The 18,336-nt window shown below is 38.7% G+C and overlaps 2 protein-coding genes across 2 annotated transcripts in view; one reads left to right on the forward strand and one right to left on the reverse strand.

Annotated features, from left to right (window-relative positions):
• The window catches only part of DEDD (death effector domain containing), a 28,763-nt gene that overhangs the window by 9,982 nt on the left and 445 nt on the right, over window positions 1-18,336 (reverse strand). The gene's annotated exons all lie outside the window — the stretch shown is intronic.
• UFC1 (ubiquitin-fold modifier conjugating enzyme 1) lies at window positions 88-18,194 on the forward strand. Its single transcript, XM_077156666.1, has 7 exons — window positions 88-292; window positions 14,548-14,840; window positions 16,516-16,583; window positions 16,823-16,886; window positions 17,159-17,235; window positions 17,482-17,572; window positions 17,773-18,194. The coding sequence occupies exons 2-7, from the start codon at window positions 14,718-14,720 to the stop codon at window positions 17,851-17,853; spliced, it is 504 nt and encodes a 167-aa protein (XP_077012781.1). The 5' UTR covers window positions 88-292; window positions 14,548-14,717; the 3' UTR covers window positions 17,854-18,194.

Here is an 18,336-nt window from a genome sequence, read left to right on the forward strand (position 1 = left end):
GGAATAACACAGGGGTCGGACTGTCCCGCGATATTTGGGTGAAGGTTCACGATCTGGATTTGACCTTTGCTCTGAGTTTCCCGGTAACCCGACTTTATGTAAATCTGGGTCGGGTGCTGAAAGTGCGGCTCATATTCGTTCTCGGATTCCCTTCTTTCGACTTTTGTCTTTTTGAGCGCCGGTTTCCAGAAGGACGTGTCGCCCGTGCTGTATTCTGAAGGACTGTTGGGAATTGGGGGGCCGGGTACGTTCTGGAGCTGCCAGGAATCTGGCGTGGCTACAGGAAAGAGAGGTAATAGAAGAGGCCTGGAGGTTGGGAGGGGGCGGATTACAGAAAACTTTTGTAAATTAATTGACTTTCTAAAGGGCATTAGAGAATTTTTGAAGGGTTTTAAAAGAGGTGGACAATTATAATTACGTTTTAAATAGATCATTGGTTGCATTGTGGAGAATGGATTAGAGAGTATGAAGTGAGAGGCGAAGAGAACAATTGGGAAGCTCTGAGAGAGATGACGGTGGTCTGTCCTGGAGAAGGGGTCGTACGGATCTGGAGAAATACGTTGGATTTAAGGGATGTGAGGCAGAAGGAGAAGGCCAAGATGATTCCAGTGTTCTGGCTGGAGAATGACAACTCCATTTTTATTTTGTTTGGGAGAAAAGAAAGTGGCTTCCATTTTTAGCATGTTGAATTTTAAGTACTTGTGGGACATCTAAAAATAAAAATCCAGTTAGACAATTGAATATCAATGTGGGCTGGGAACCCAAAAGAAGATTTGGGATGTGCATGTTTGCATGCATGTGCAAGAAATGGCTATAGCAGTTGAAGCTATGGGAGTGGTTAAGATGGCCTAGAAAGAAGAATTTGAGGGATGAGTTGAGGGTAACAAGCCAAAAAGAGAATAGTGAGAAGGGGCAACAGAAAGAGGAGAAATATATAGGAAACGGGTCAAAGTGTTAAATGTAACAGAGAGATCAGGTAAGATATGGACTAGAATGTGTGCGGTGAATTTTGCAACGAAGTCATTTGGTAATTTTGTTTGGTAGATATGGTGGGGCAGGAACCAGGTTGAGGTAAATTGAGACTTGAGTGGCTGGAAAAGCATCAAGACAGTTTTTTTAAGGTAGTGACTGAAAAGGAGCCTAACAGTTAGGATGTAGAATGAGGTAAGGAGAAGAAGGAAAGAGAGGGAATGAGTTTTAAGTAAGTGCCTGTGAGGCACCCATGTGGAGATGTCCTAAAGGCAGTTTGAAATGTACAGACCTAAACCTTAGGATATTAAATGGAAAAAAGTGAAGTGAAGGTACATTTGGTGCATTTATATACGCATTTAAAAATTACCTCAAAAGGGTGGCCTGGGGAGGGATGAGACTTGTACTTTTCATTTTAGATCCATCTATACTGTTTGAATTTTTGTTTTACTATGTATGTATTATTATCTTTATAGAAAAATACTTTTTAAAAACTCTGATGAGTCCAGACTGGAAATTCTGAATTATCAACATTTCATTTGTATCTGAAGCCTTAGATTTAGATAAGCTCCCCAGACAGAGAACAACAGAGGGCTAAGAAAAGTTACACTTTTTAAGTTACAAGCACAAGAACCCTTGGAGGACCTTTGAAAAGAAATAGCCAGTGAAGAAGAACAAAAACTAGGAGACAGTTGTCGACAAATCAGAAGGAAAAGAGTAATTCAAGGTGAAATTTGAGGGTGTGCAGGTGGTTAAATGGTAGAATGCTTTCCTGCCATGCGGGAGACCCCAGTTTGATTCCTGGCTGCATGAACAAAAAGGGGAGGGGCGGGGGAGATTGAATTTGTCAAAAGTGTCAGATGTCCCCAGAGAGGTAGCTAATAGGAAAGCCACTTGTAGCTCCAGATCCAGGTTTACAGAACATCCAGGTTACCAAGGAAACTAAGCACAAAGGACAAAGCCAGATCTTGAACTTTTCCCCATATTATGGGATAGTCCAACCCCCATTCTGTTCTCCCCTTATGTATTATGGCTAACAGTCCCAGTATCTCAGTGGGTCTTCAGGTCAACAACACCCGACTCTGAGACCACCAGTCTTTTCACGCAAGAATGCTACCCTCTCCCATTCCTTACCATGTCCCTGAAGCCTCCATAAGAAAAACATTTGTTCCCAGAAATAGTGAAGGAATTAAAAGTAGGAGTATAAGTTGGAGTTGAGGAGGTCAAGAACTAACTAGGTGTTGCACTGGTTCTCCTAAAAGGACTCAGGATGTTAAGAGTTGGCACAGAGAGGGGCTTTTTAATAGGTGCTGAAGTAAGTATGAAGGCTTAAGGATAGTAGAGACAGGTATTTGTTTCAAAGGTATTTGTTTGCAAAGAATTTTTGCAAGAGGATGGAAGCTCAATGGACTAAAAGCAATGGAGAACAAAGAGAAGGCTAACACCGTGTCACCACTTCCTGTTGAGAATAAACAGCCTCACTTCAAAAAGTTACCATGGACGAGATATCCGTTAGAAAAAAGACACACAAAGTTACTGATCACTTATATGAAATACCTAGAATAGAAAATTCATAGAGACAAAGTAGATTATAAGTTATCTGTGGCTGTGGGGTGATTTAGGGAATTAATGCTTAAAGAGAACAGCGCTTCTGTTTGGGATGATAAAAAACTTTTGGTAATGGATGTTGGTAATGGTAGCATGGTATTGTGAATTCAGTTGATATCACTGAATTGTACACGTGAAAGTGGTTAAAATGGGAAATTGTGTGTTGTATGTATGTTACCACAATAAACAAAGATAAAGAGGTGGCCATGATGTGTGGAGTGGGCCTATGCCCCACCTACATGCCCAGAAAAGAGACAGACACAGGCACTACTGCTTAAAGTAGCATGTTCTCTCTCCATACCAATATTCATGAGCCGGCCTCTCCCCTCCAAACCTAACCCAACCTCATTTAGAGGATTAGACAAGCTGAGCCATGCTAAAGAATGCCCTCCTGTGCCATAGTGTGGTGTCCAGACTGCTGGAGGGGCTGAAATTTGTCTTTGTTAGGCCTTCTTCCTCTACAGGACTCAGTCTTATTCCTGAGGCCACACCTCAACTAAATTTTCCAAATTTCATACACTGGAACAATTGCCTGACCAATTGTTCCTAAGCTAGTCAGGCCATTCAGAGCTGTATTTGAAGGAATGTTTCCCATTTGGGAGGCCCTGGAAATTTCAACATGGAGCCTTGAGATCATAGTGCCATAAAGAGAGCTGAGCAGATTTCCAGAGGTGGAACGGAGTTAAATACTAGCTAAACCGAAGGGTAAAGGGACCAGTGTAGAGATGGGTACTCTCATTTCAATCATTGAGAAAAAAAAAATATTTCAAACAGTTTAGGACTTTTTTGTTAGCCACAGCTAGACAGCTATTCCTCCTTGGCTTAAACTATACACCATCTATATAGTTCAAGCAAAAACTACATCTCTTGCCTTAAGTTCTTTTCCCACCCTCTCCTTGCTTCAACTAAAAATTTAGGGAAATGCCACTGAGAAGATTGACAATCTAAAGTAGGATTCTCTTGTTTTTCAAACTCCTCTGCTTTCCACTTTCCTTCATATCAGTTCCTGTTTTCTGTTTGGAGCCTTAGCTGAAAAACCATTCCTGCAGCTTTCAAAGTCTGGTCTCTAGTTCTACTGTGATTCCCACCCTTTTCTACATCTCAACATACTCTGTTCTTACAGTTACCTCTTCCTTCCACAGAATCTTTACCCTGGTGCCATTCCAGCTACCTTTTACATACTCTTATTTCCACCATGCCCTGCATATAGTTCTCAACTCCCTGGAATGAATATCTCAGTGGTTAGAAAATACTTTTATTTCTGTACCTAAAACAACTCTTGTCTTTGTAACTTCCAGTTATTGGTCCTGTGTTTTCTCTCTTGAGTCAGTACATCATAGTCATATGTCTGCCCTCCAGACAGCTACCATATCTCTTATAAAATTTTTTTCCAAATTAGTAGTAGTACCATTTCAAAATACAGTGGCTTTCTTTACATTTCTTAATCAGAATACTCTATTAAGGCAGCTTATCCCACTAATGTTATTCTCCAGCTCTGCCAGAATTAAGATCTTTCAAACCAGATGTTCTCTTAAAGAAGTGGGTGGGTGATTGAATCTTGTGTCCCACAAAAGGCACGTTTGGGTCCTAACCCCTGGCCCTGTGGGTGTGAACTCATTTGTAAATAGGACCTTTGAAAATGTTATTAAGATGTGCCTAAAGGGAATAAGTGTGGGCCTTAATCCTATATGACTGAAGTCTTTATAAACAAAGGAATTTGGACATGGAAGAGAAAGCCTCAGGGAGAAGCCGAAAGTCAACAATCTAAAAGAAAAAGGCATTACCCTATGACAGGGAACCAAGGAACCCAAGGATTGCTGGCCAGCCAGGACACTACCACCCAGAGTAGGGAGAAAGCCTTCTAGCCTCTGAAACTGGGCCAATTAATTCCTTAAATTGTTAAGCCATTGTATGATATTTGTCTTAATAGCTTGGAAACTAAGACAAAGTTTCATTATTAGTAATCCATTGTCATAAGTAGCCTCCTGACTCTTGTCTGACCCACTTTGAACCCTGTGTAAAGCCTTGGGCTTTACTATTGAACTTCATCCTACAATGACTTTCTGACCTGATGATTCGCATTAACTTCAGGCTTCTCAGTTGTTTTCATCCACTGCATAAACTTCTAATTGAAGTTTAGCTTGAAGCCTAACTGTAAGTGTTTACCTGTTTTCTGGTGTCTACTGCTTTTGAATAGAAGAATAGGGACCACTATCAGTTGCTGAATCTTAATGAGTTACTGTCCAAAAGTCTTCTCACTTTTCTTCACTCCTCAGCTCTGACCCTTACTAATATTATGATTTTGGGTAAATTCTTTAACCTCTCTGAACTCTTTATCTCATCTAAAAAGGAGGAACTACAACACCCACATCTTAGGTCACTGTTGTAATGATTATATTAAATAATGTGTAAAGTGTTAGTATAGGGCCAGGTCATCGAAGTACTCAATAAATGTCACCTAATATTTATTTAGAATGTATACAGCACAATTTTCATCAGGCTTCAGAAATCCAGGAGGCTCTTTGTGACTCCGCTGCCCTTATGGGGAAATCTTTTTCCAAGTCATTGGTTGTCCTACAGGCCATTACAAAAAAACATCCTGTCTCACCAATCCCACCAACTTAAAACGTTAATCAATTCTTCTTTGATTAGTTGTTCAAGCAGATAAAAAATCCTCTCTATATTTTTCACGACATATCAGGAAACTTAGTTACATTTTTCTGAAATCAAGATATGTTGGCCTCTGTGATGTTTTCCTAACACTGACAAGAAAGGAAAGTCATTCAGTCACTTATTTGGTAAATGTATATTAAGCATTTGCTAATGTCAAATACTATAATAGGCACATAAGGTACGACTACACAGTGGTGAACAAAATAGATGTGGTCCATTCCTTCACGGAGCCCACTTTATTTACATGGTAAACCGACAATAAGGACAAAATAACAAATATATAATTCCAAATTGAGATAATTATGAAAGAAGAGAATAGAATGTTGTAACAGAAAAAAAATGAATGTTCAGGAAATGCTTTTCTGAGGTGTCATGGAAACTGAGGTTCAAAGGCCATGAAGGAGCCAGCCACCTTGAGGAGAGTGGAGAGAACTGTCCAGAGCTGAGAGGACACCTGCAAAAGCTGGAGGAGGGCTGAGCTGACGTTTTGTGAGACTGAATCTCATCATGATGAATCAAAGTAGACTTCTGGGGATCACATCACTGCTTTATTTTCAGTGCTCATAAATTACCCTTTAAACATTGTTCTAGAATTTTACTAAGAAACGTTAATATTCATTTTTTTTTCCAGAATTCGCCATCTAGATTTCTCTTTTTGAGAATGGGCATTTGTGATATTCTGAGTTTCTCAAATTACCTAAAGGGGACACATTCATTTACAAAATATTTCTGGTTTCTGAAATACTATGTGTCCAGGCCCAAGACCCTGAACTAATTTAAGATGCTAAAAGTCTTATTACAACTTTAGTTAATCATTAATGAACTTATAACAAAGAAAAGGAATTTTTTTCTAAATCTTCACATTATTCCACTTCATGTCTTCTTTTAAGCGTTAGCTATTTATACACGGTTTTTACATATCTAAAATAATATATCAGTTATTATTGCAGATAACATGCTTATTTACTTAGAAAACTCATGAGAATCAAATGAAAATTATTACAAATAATAGAACTTAGTAAAGTGCCTGTGAAAACATTAATGTAGAGAAATAAATGTGTTGTATATACAAATGACAATTTAAAGATATAATGCAAGAAAAGACCCATTAGCAACAAGTAGATGAAATGCCTAGAAATAGCCGTAATAGGAGATGTGCGTATGTACAAAGTTTTGAAATGCTGTGCATGTATCATGTACCCTTGTTGGAAATGTGGAAAAAGAAGAAAGCCACAGGACTACCCGTTCAGTCTTGGGAAGATCTGGATGATTCTGCACAAGCAAAAATGGCTTGAAATTTGTACAAAGACACCTCTCTACTGATCCATCTTCCGCTGACTGAATGTGTGATAGCCCTTCCCCAAAGCAGGGATGGAACGTTCTGGTTTCTCCACAGATTTTCTGCTCATTTCATTTTGGAATCAGCTTACAGGTTCCAGTTCCCTTTTGTATATAACCCTGATTCTTTTGCTTTTTTAAAAATAATTTTGTTTCAGATCATTTCTTTTTTTTAAATAAAATGCGTATTAGCCAGTGATACGTATCTAACATTATTTGAATCATTTGTTGTGCTGGTTTGAAGGAATGTATGGACCCTAGAAAAGCCATGTTTTAATCAAAATCCCATTTCATAAAGGCAGAATAATCCCTGTTGAATACTGTATGTTTGAAACTGTAATCAGATCATCTCCTTGGAGATATGATTTAATCAAGAGTGGTTGTTAAGCTGGATTAGGTGATGACATGTCTCCACCCATTTGGGTGGGTCTTGATAAATTTCTGGAGTCCTATAAAAGAGGAAACATTTTGGAGAATGAAGGAGATTCAGAGAGAGCAGAGCAGAATGACGTAGTCACGAGAAGCAGATTCCACCAGCCATCTTTGGAGATGAAGAAGAAAAATGCCTCCCGGGGAGTTTCATGAAACAGGAAGCTAGGAGAAGAAGCTAGCAGATGATGCTGTGTCTGCCATGCGCCCTTCCAGTTGAGACAGGAACCCTGATTATGTTCACCATGTGCCTTCCAGATAAAAGAGAAACTCTGTTCGCTATATGCCCTTCCACTTGAGAGAGAAACCCTGAACTTCATCAGCCTTCTTGAACCAAGGTTATCTTTCCCTGGATATTTTAAATTGGACATTTCTATAGACTTGTTTTAATTGGGACATTTTCTCGGCCTTAGAACTATAAACTAGCAACTTATTAAATTCCCCTTTTTAAAAGCCATTCTGTTTCTGGTATATTGCATTCTGGCAGCTAGCAAACTAGAACATTTGTCATCACGAAAAGACAAATACTTATTCGTGTTTTAAATAAAACTGGTGTAGGAAAAAAATGCTATGCATACGAAAGAAAATTTGAACACTGGAAAGGAATAGCACGTTCTTAGATATACAATGGTGTCAATTTGTGAAAACCATAAATTTAATATGATTTAGATAAAGACATCAGGATTTTTTTTAACAAGCTGGTTTTAAAGTTCACATGGAAAAATAAGCAAACAAGAGTTGAAAGGAAAATTATGAAAAAGAAAAGTAGTGAATAGAAGTCAGTCCAACCAGATATAAAAAAAATGTATTATAAAGCTACAATAATTAAAACCATGGAGTAATGCCACTCTGATAGACAAATTGATGGAACAGAATAGAAGGTCCAGAGATAGACCCAAATAATGTGGAAATTTTATATTGATAAAGGTATCCTCTTAGATCAGTGGAAAGAATATGGATTATTTAATAAATGGTATTGGGACAACTGAATATTTGTTGGATGAAGTCCCCTTCCTATGTCGTATGCTTCATCACAATTCCATGTGGACTAATAGCCAGACCTTACAATTTTATATAAAATACCAGAAGCTATCTAAAACATAAGGATACAAAAAACTTGAAAGTAAAAGGATGGGAAAAGATATACTATACAAGCATAAACCAAAAGAAAATTGGTAGCTTTCTTAATATCAGGTAAAGTTTATGGCAAAAAAAAGCATTACTAGAAATAAAGATTACTTCATAATGATAAGTTCAATTTAAAACAATTCTACATTTGTATACACATAATAAGATAACCTCAAGTTATATGAAGCAACAGATCTTCAAAGAAAACGAAAGGACAAATTCAGTGGTAGGAAATGTAACATACCTCTCAGTAACATAGAAAGCATACGTTCTTCAGAACTAATAGACGAGAAATCAGTAAGGATATAAAAAAATTTAAATGACATGACCAGCAAATGTGACTCAGCAAGCATATGTAGTCTGCTATTTCCAATGACTGAAAATTACAATTTATTTCCAAGCACACTTGGAACATTTTAAAACCTGACCATGTTGTGCTATTAACGCAAGTCTGAACAAATTTTCAGAGGATTGAAAGTATACAAAGTATGTTTCTTGCCCAACTGCAATTAACTAGAAATCCATAATGAAGAGATAATTAGAAAATCATTATGTTTAGAAATTAAGAAACACTTTTAGATAACCTGAAAAAAAGAACAATTGGTATTAGAAAATATTTTTAACTGGTGATAAAAATATGACATTGGGATGTGACTAAAGCTGAGCCTAGAGGAAAATACAGTTTTAAATACACATATTAGGAAAAAAATAAATGTTGAAAATTTATGAATTTTGCATCCATTTCAAGAACGTAGAACATTTTGGTAATGAAGGGTGATGGTAGCACAACATTGTGAATGTAATCAATACCACTGAATTGTATATTTGAAAATGGTTGAACTAGGAAAGTCTATGTTTGTACATACGTTACCACACATGCACAAAAGGAACCCAGAACACTAAATTAAACCCAGAGTAAACAGAAGTAAGGAAACGTGCACCTAGAAATGTCTAGAAGGATAGACACTTAAAATGACTGCAGGAAGTCCTGAAACCTAGCCCAGCCTCTCCAGAACATCAGATAGTTCCCTCTCCCTACCCTATATTAGTGACAAACTCTTCCAATATGAAAAATTTAGAATTGCCATAGCCCAAACACCCACAAAGAGAGGGATGGAAAGATCAAAGGTGATGGTGGAATTATACATAGAAGATAGGACTTAACAAATGAATATGAATGCTGAATCATTAAATTGATACCTCTTTTAGTCTCCAGTATTTTAGAGCAGCTAGAAGTAAAAATCTAGAATAGTGGAAATGTAACCCATGTCAAACTCTTGAAATATGTTCTACAATTAATTGTGGTGCTGTGCTTTGAAATTTATAGCTTTTTTTGTATATATGTTTTTTTCACAAAAAAAAAAGAAGGAAAAAAGTCAATTGTGATTATAAAAATATAAGCCCTCTAGCCTCCTATATTCTGGAGGAGCTAGAAGGAAAAATCTGAGAGGATCATGTGGTAGCCCATGACAAACTCTGGGATCTGTTCTATAACTACTTGTTGAAGAGTGCTTTGAAAACTATTGCTTTTTTTATTTCTTTGCTTTGTATATATATTGTATCATACAATAAAAAATGTTAAAAAAAAAAAAAAAAAAAGATGAAGGCAAGCTTAAAGAAGAGCCTCGGGCAAAAAAAATGCAGATTTTATCTCATGAGGGTAGGGTTTTGAATTAATTTTGTTTTTATTTTTCCTGTATTGTTTAAATAAGCTCAAATAAAAAAACATGGGATCATTTAAAAATAATAGTCCTGAGAGTTTGGTGGTGACACACTAGAAGCTGTAAGCAAAGCATATATGAAAATTTCCATATGGTTAAAATACTTTGAACAAAAGTAAAAACAAATGACAAACTGAGAAAGATATTTACAACTCACCATAAATGGCTAATCTCTTTGATATTAAAAAAAAAACCTCATATGAATTAGTAAGAATAAATGAATAACAATTAAAAAGCGGGAAGGATATAAGAATTTACAGAAAATGGATGCTAAAAATATGAAAAGATACTCAACCTTACTCATAATAAAAGAAATGGACATTAAGATTGCCTTGAGATACCATTTCAATTGTTGAATTGGCAGACATCAAAAGCAACTATATATTCATTGTGCTTATGCACATCCCCCAAATATATATAATCAATGTTCTGATGACAAGGTTTTTGGGTAAACCAAATTTTGAGGAGGTACATGCATTATCTATCAAAAATAAATATTTTAAAAGCTTATCATGTAAATTTTCTTCTTAATTTTTATTTCTATATGGCATTTTCCATGGAATTAACATAGTATTAACAGTTTCTAGGAGCTTTTTTCCTTCTGTTATAAGTAATGATTTGGATTTCTGCTGTTATTAATCTATTTCCTTATGCCTTCCTGCCTCTGTGCTTGCGCTTCTGTCTGCCTAGAATGCCATCCTTCTCCTGCCCTCTCTTTGCCTCCACATCCAATGTACTTATCCTGAGTTCAAATGTTATTAGCCCTAACTGACTCTCTCAGACATATTTTGGGGCTCCATCTACTTTATTTATACTTCCTATACCTCTAGAATATGGATTTCTTATTGTATAGTAAATGTCTACCTATTAGTTTCTCCTCAGTGACTGTCTTTTTATCTCTGGTAACCAACTCTTTTGACACCCTCACCTCTTGCCGAGATGTCAAGAGCTGATAGATAGGAAGTGAAGATGCATCAAGAATTAAATTCAAAGTCTATTGGTCGAAAGACCCTATAGGGCACAGTAGCATTTCAGAAGGGCCTCCCCATCTGCACATTTACCCTCCATTCCTGGAAGGGCACTGGTTTGGCCCTTTTTAGGGACATCAACGGCCGCTACCACCACTCCCAACCCCTCAGAAATCTGTTCATCACACGTTGACCTGGTGATGGTAGAAAGGCAGTTTATAAAGTGGTTAAAGATATGCCTGGGATCAAATTCCACCTCTATCATTTACTGGCTGTGTGATTTTAGGCTTTTTTCATTTAACCTCTCTGTGCCTCAGTTTCTTTAGCTATAAATGAGGATCATGACAGTATCTACCTCAGAATAAAAGGAATTAACATTCTTAAAATGTTTAGGATAGAGCCAGGCACATAGTAAACTGTGGGTAAATGTTAATTATTATCTTTCTCTTTACCAATTGATTCTAAGTGTAAACCCATCCCTTCCCTTAATCCCCCAAAGCATAACAGTGACCAAACTAAAACAACAATGATACTTTGTTAAAGTCTCCAGGATAATAAAAGGTAATAACAAAAGAGAAAATTTTCCAAAACAGGCTACCCATCTACACTGATTCTCTATGGGATGGCTCACTCACTCTAGTAGAGCCATCCTCACCCTCACCGTTCTTAAGTATCTTTCAGCATACTGGAGTCCAGACCCAACTCCTTAAAGATCAGAGGAAAAATTCTTCCTTCCCAAGTCCGAGTTTTATTTTCCTAATTCAGTGTTTACTTCTCCTTCGGTCCCCCCTGTCTTTCCCCTTGATGACTGACAATGGGGCTTTCAACTACTTTCAGGGCCTCTCTCTGTGTACCCAGTTGCAGTATCCCATGGCTTCAGTTTGCTAAAGCTGCCAGAATGCAATAAACCAGAAATGGGTTGGCTTTTATAGTGTGGATTTATTAAGTTACAAATTTACAGTTCTAAAGCTATGAAAATGTCCAAAGTAAGGCATCAATAGGATACCTTCTATGAAGAAAGGCTACTGGCATCTGGACACCTCTGTGACATGGGAAGGCATCTGGTCCTTCGCTCTCAAGTTCTGATCCTTTTAGGTTCCGTGTGTCCTTTCTTGCTTTTCTGGGAACATCCCTCTGAGTTTTCGGTGTCCTGCAGGTCTCTTAGCATCTCTGGGGCATTTCTCTCTGTGTGTGTCCTTCATATGGTTTCATCTCTCTGGGCTTTGTATCTGTCTCTCTGTGTTTCTGTCTTTATCCTCTTCATAGAGGACTCCAGTAAAAGAATTAAAACTCACCTTGAATTGGGTGGGTCATATCTCCATGGAAACAACTTAAAAGTTCCCACCCAACGATAAATCTGCCCACACAAGAATGGATCAGAAAAACGTAGTCTTTTCTGGGGTACATAACAGATTCAAACCAGCACACCCACCAAAACAATAGTCTGATATTAGTGCATTTTTCACAATTTAGTCAATCAATCCTATCCAATCCTTTTTTCTAGGTGTTTTACAATAATTGTCATGAAGGCAGTGTCTCAGCCTGCCTTGTGTACTATTGTATTACCACTGCCTGGAATGTGGTAGGAACTCCATAAACATTTCTTCATGAACGAGTTCTTCCTCTGAAACAAGGTGAAGTTCAGGCCTACACACTTCAATCAGTCTTCTGGATTTCAGTTTCTGATCTTTTATGAGAATTACTTAATATTTAAACAAGTATACATCTCCACAAGAGTAAGTTAAAATCATATTTAAAAAGAAGTTCATTTAAATAAAATTTGCAGAGGTACAACTATGCCTATAATGTAGAAAGCCCTTTGCATTATTATACATATTATGAGTTCTGCTTTACTCAGTGGCTTATTAAGGCGATTTTCTAAAAGAACAAAACAAAGAGCATAATGCAGCTTTAAAAAGACAGCTTTCCTGGTGATTACCTTACCACCAAGTTATTCATTTATTTTTAGAATATTGATTGAGCACTTACTCTGTGGCTGACACTGTAATAAGTTTTAGAAATACAGCAGTGAACAGGACAAATACACACAGTTCCCACCTTGATTGAGTTTCCAATTTATTAAGACAAACAAGTGTGATGAGTGGTTAGCGTAGGGGGTATATTCTCAGAGATAACAGACTACTACCTCCAGTTGTAACAGCAGCACTGCATTTATCACTTTTGTATTTTGACATTTCAAGTAAGATTTTGTTTGTAAACCTGGCTCCACTTCAAAAATATTTGTAAACCACTGCCATAATTAAGGGATGTTGTATGTATAGTTACAACAACCCCTTAAGCATTAGTAGTCTCCTTTTTATAGGTGAAAAGATGTGGTTCATAGAGGAATTCTCCAAAGTCTATGACAATTAAATCTCAAAGTATCATTCCAAATACCTGCTTTCTCTACCACACCACAGGGCCTATACCTGAAAGTGAGTAAAATCTTTATTTCCCCTAGGAAAGAGAGCTCTCATGTTACAAAACATTGTGTTAGACTTATCATGTCTCATATTTTTCATGAAAGAGATACAACATGGAATAAAGGACAAAAAAAAACCCCACAAAAAACAAACCAGTCCTCTCAGTTACCACAGATAAAGTGCTTGATAAATTTCAACACTCATTCATGATAAAACAAAAGCAAAAAACCCTCCACAAAGTAGGAATAGAAAGGAACTTCAACGTGGTAATGAGCACCTATGAAAAACCTACATCTAACATCATGCTTAATAGAGAAAAAAAAGAATGCTTTTCCCCTAAAGTCAGGAAGATGAGTGAGACATTCCTGGGTTCTGTGCCCCTACACAATTTTTTATCAAGAAAATTCTGGCACACACATCTTTCTCAGAGCTCTGGAAAACAGTTTAACAGTTGCAGTAACTAGGTGAGCATCAAATCAAGAAAAAAGCAATTTAAAAATGGTGGGAAAATACACAAGAAAGCTACTAGAACCAATAAATTCAACAAAGTGGCAGGGTACAAGATCAATACATAAAGTCACATAAACTGTTTCTGAAATGAATATCAAGTAAAAATTCCATTTACAATAGCAGGATATGTCAATTAGGGCCAGAATTAAAGTAATCCGTTTAAATTGAAAACCAACTGGAAGATACAAAATTCTGCAAAAGGATTACTGGACACCTACTGCATGCACTAAGGATAGAGAGCCACGTTCCTTTCCTAGATGAGTTACGTCTAGACCAAAAAATGTCTAGGATTCAGTAACGAGTGCCTATTCTAGGCTAGACTAGACAACTGTTCCTGTGACCCCTAAACTCCGTAGACACTATTAAGAATTCCCTAATTAAATAGTGCTAATTCTTCAAGGCAGGGATTGTATATTACACTTTAATTCCCCATAGTTTCTAAAAATTATCAGGAGTTCAGTATTCTTCGATTGGATGAATGAATTTGGTCCCTGCTACCACAATTGGACTACGTGAAAACTAAGGAAACTTCTTTGGAGTATAAGCTTGCGAATCGCGCATTTAAGGGAGACAGTGCCGGAACACTGTCTAAATTCAGCCTGAAATTCTAACAGCTCGCCAAGTTTGTTAAAGTGTCCCGAAGGGTTCTCTGAGATTACTTCTCTGAGCATGAGCGGTAATCTCCCTGTGAGCTATCTATCAGCCGTATTTTTAGTGAGGTGTTATATCCAATACGGAAGTCCGTTTCTCCTCTGACTTTCTCTTTGTACCAACAAGCAGGGTGACAACTGTGTCTTCGCAACAAGAAAATAAAAACCACATTCACAGAAGTTTTACTGCAGCCCAACTTCCCATCTTCCCATACTAAAGATGGCGGCGGACCGAGTGTAAACTGCTGGCAGACCACATCCGCGTTTTGGGGTTTTTTTTTTTTTGCGCCCTAATCCAAGATGGCGGATGAGGCCACCCGGCGCGTCGTGTCAGAGATCCCGGTGCTAAAGACTAATGCTGGACCCCGAGATCGGGAGTTGTGGGTGCAGAGACTGAAAGAAGAATATCAATCGCTTATCCGGGTCAGTTATGCTCCTATGGCCGATAGGGTCGCAAAAGGGTTGCGGTAATCCGGTGTCCTCGGGAATAGGCTCCGTGTGGAAGCCGCTTCCGGTTTTTAAGTTTAGCTACTAACTTTATAGAAATAGTCATTATGGGGCTGCGGAGGCTAAGGAGGAATAGTAGGGAGGAGGCATAAGAGACTTGGGTTAGAGGCACAGTTAGAGGCACAGGCCTTCTGGTTGAAAGCAACTACTTTTTTTAGGGTTACTTCCCTCTGGAAGGTGACGTGTCTCTCCGGTACCATGCATTTTTCTCCTGGGTAGTAGGGAAGGTGGTCAAAGGATTCCCCGGGGTTCTGTGTCCCCGTCTACACCTCTTTGCTTTTTACTTCCCTGTTCCTGAATAAGGAACGCACATTAGGCCTGAAAATCCAGTGATCATTGTGATGGGTGAGTGACTTACTGAGGTTGCAATTAGGACCACCTGGTCCTTTGCGGTCATTAGGCCACCTGGGGTCTGTAAGAGCCAGGAGGGAGGTGGGTGGTATGAGGGAGATAAGTAACTACTTGGTTAGGAACTTCTCAGGCGCCAGGATAGTGTAAGGGCGCTTCCCCCGGGCAAGAAGAAAATCAGGGTGCCTGGAGTCAGTGAGAAGCTTATCTAAATTTAGTCAAGCTGACCAGGGTGGCCTTAATATCCCTTTAGTTTAAACTTCACACAGGCTTTCTCAGTAGCTTGACTAAACGAGGCACCTTCTTAAGTAATATCTCTTCTGTGGGGAGAGAAGAAAATTTGTCTTCCATGCAGCGCTCCTGTCTACTTCAAAGGCACGCAGCTCCTTGAATACCAGAGGTATTCAATAATTAAAAATATATATTGTGCACCTAGTACCGAGGGAAGGGAGATGATGCTGACTGTGTAGTCTACTGAGGTAAACAGACAGAAACTGATTATTATAATGTAGTATTTAAGTAAAAAGAGAGAGAAATGTCTAGGCTACTTTGAGTATACTGAATCCAGCTTGGGTTTGGTCAGGGCAGACTTCCTGAAAGAGGTGATGCTTGAGCTGAGACTTGAAGTGTAAACATTTGTTAACCTGGTGAAACATAAGGCTAGGAGGAAGACATTCAAGATAAAGGGTCAAGAGCAAAGGCATAGAAGCTAAAAACAGTGTGGTCTATATGAAGAAACACAAGTAGTTCAAACTTGCCATAGAGCATCAAATAAGCAGGGAGTGGTAGATAAGTCAGAAGAGATATGTTTGATTAGTTGGACTTTTATTTTGGCTGCCTTTAAAGGATTTTAAGGTGAGGAGTAAAATGGTCAGATTTGGGTTTTGATCCATCACAGTGGCAGTAGAGAACAAAATAAAATTGAGAGGGATAAGCTTGAAGATAGGAGACAAGTTAGGAGGTTGTCATTAATTCACACAGAAGAAAAATGATCTAAAATAGTTAGTTATGGTGACAACAGAGAGGTAGACTTGAAGTAAATTCAGAAGGTAAAATCAGTAGTACATCTACTCTGGGCAAGTACCTTACATACCAATGTGTCTTTGTCTTCAGTGTCGCATATGTCAGAAAAGTTGGGCAAACATACTAAGAGAAAAAGTTATCATGCTTATTTTTCTTTTGAGGGAAGGGGACTGCCCTTGACCCCAGCTTCCCTCTCAAAGATCTCATTCTCTGCTTTTAGTATGTGGAGAACAACAAGAATGCGGACAATGATTGGTTCCGACTGGAGTCCAACAAAGAAGGGACCCGGTAGGCAGACTCTCTTGGGAGGTTTGGGGGTGGGACTCTAACCTGGCTTGAGCAATTTGGTGTCACAAACCACATTCCTAGAACTGTCCTGCCTCACGTTAGGATCTTCATTCCCGCAGCTTCAGGGTTCCCCAAACCCCATCACACCTGAGTTTCTCAAACTGGTGGTCTGAGCCAAGGTGTCGTATGAGTATGAGAAGACTTGGGCAAATTGGACTGAGATTTGGTCTTTCTTACAGGTGGTGTGGAAAATGCTGGTATATCCATGACCTCCTCAAATATGAGTTTGACATCGAGTTTGACGTGAGTGTGATATTATGGGAAATGTGAAGAGGTAGCTAACAAGTTAACCTCTCTTGGAAGGACCAAAGAGAAGTTTTTAAATGGGACGGGAAAGCTAACGTTTGACACAAGCATAGATTACAGTTACTCATCTTCATGTCCATAATACAAGTGTGTACATGTTGCTAGGACAGTATGCAGAACATTTCAGCTCAACCAAGAAATATGTATGTCTAATTAAATTAGTTCCTTTAAATCCTGATTCTTATATTAAGATTTTATAATTTTTCCAGATTCCTATCACATATCCCACTACTGCTCCAGAAATTGCAGTCCCTGAACTGGATGGAAAGACAGCAAAGATGTACAGGTATGAATGAATAGAAGATGGGAAAGAGTCAGAACACCCCATAGGAAAGGGTCAAAGAAGGCCTTAGGGAAGAATTCTGGGAGGCAGAAGATTTTCCAAGAGCTCTGCTGACCTAGAGGGGCGCCAGGCCTTTCTCTTTCATTCCTGGGGAAAATACTGAGCTGATTTGTTCTCAATTCCGATTACTAGTAGCCTTTTGCTCCCAAGGTAACCTAACATGTTAACATCCTCCTCTTCCTCTCCTAGGGGTGGCAAAATATGCCTGACTGATCATTTCAAGCCTTTGTGGGCCAGGAATGTGCCCAAGTTTGGACTAGCTCATCTCATGGCTCTGGGGGTAAGTTTGGCATATTTGACTTTTAAGAGGGGATTTAGGCCCTGAGTAGTACAGGAAAATTAGCTGAGAATCAACAAGAAATAACAGTATTGACCTTTATGTATACTCCTTCAGAATCTCTCTCTAGGAAGGAGCTTCCAGTGGGACAGGAAGTCTTGAATGGGTGGTAGTACTCTCACAGGGTCTCCTTTGTATTGCAGTTGGGTCCATGGCTGGCAGTGGAAATCCCGGATCTGATTCAGAAGGGTGTGATCCAGCATAAAGAGAAATGCAACCAATGAAGGGTCAAGCCACTGAGGCAGGACAGAGGGACCTTTGATAGGCCAGGTTCCTGTTTTGCCGTGCACCACTGGTCTTACTCATCTAACTTCTTCCCCCCACCCCTCTCCACCCCTAGTTGTTACTAAGTAGCTGCTATATATATTGCTACTAAGTTTCTAAGTGAGACTGAACCAGGAGAGGAAAAAACGTGGGTCTTGGAAAACCAAGAGGCAATTTATAACTCTTCTCCAGATGGACCTATGTGAGATCTTGGAGGGATGGGGGTAACTGAAAGGGGTATATAGCATACCCTGTTTGGTTTGTCGAGACAACCCATCAATAAAAGCTGCTTCCTCTGGTGGCCTATGGTTCTTATTGATGCCAGTTGACAGAAGGGGAGCAGGATAAGCCCTAAGACACTTGTACAACTAAGACCTGAGAGAGGGGGGATATGAACACTGCTGTGGTCAGTAGTTGGGGAATTAAGGGAAATCTGCTGCTCT

The sequence above is a fragment of the Tamandua tetradactyla genome, chromosome 4, assembly GCF_023851605.1.
Source record: "Tamandua tetradactyla isolate mTamTet1 chromosome 4, mTamTet1.pri, whole genome shotgun sequence".
Taxonomy (NCBI): domain Eukaryota; kingdom Metazoa; phylum Chordata; class Mammalia; order Pilosa; family Myrmecophagidae; genus Tamandua; species Tamandua tetradactyla.

What these genes read in the sequence shown, in the direction of transcription:
- UFC1 (XM_077156666.1), top strand. Translation starts at nt 14,718, where the DNA reads ATGGCGGATGAGGCCACCCGGCGCGTCGTGTCAGAGATCCCGGTGCTA. An exon ending in AGTTTGACATCGAGTTTGAC is followed by an intron (nt 16,887 to 17,158) that starts GTGAGTGTGATA and finishes TAATTTTTCCAG; the next exon opens with ATTCCTATCACATATCCCAC. An exon ending in CTCATCTCATGGCTCTGGGG is followed by an intron (nt 17,573 to 17,772) that starts GTAAGTTTGGCA and finishes TTTGTATTGCAG; the next exon opens with TTGGGTCCATGGCTGGCAGT.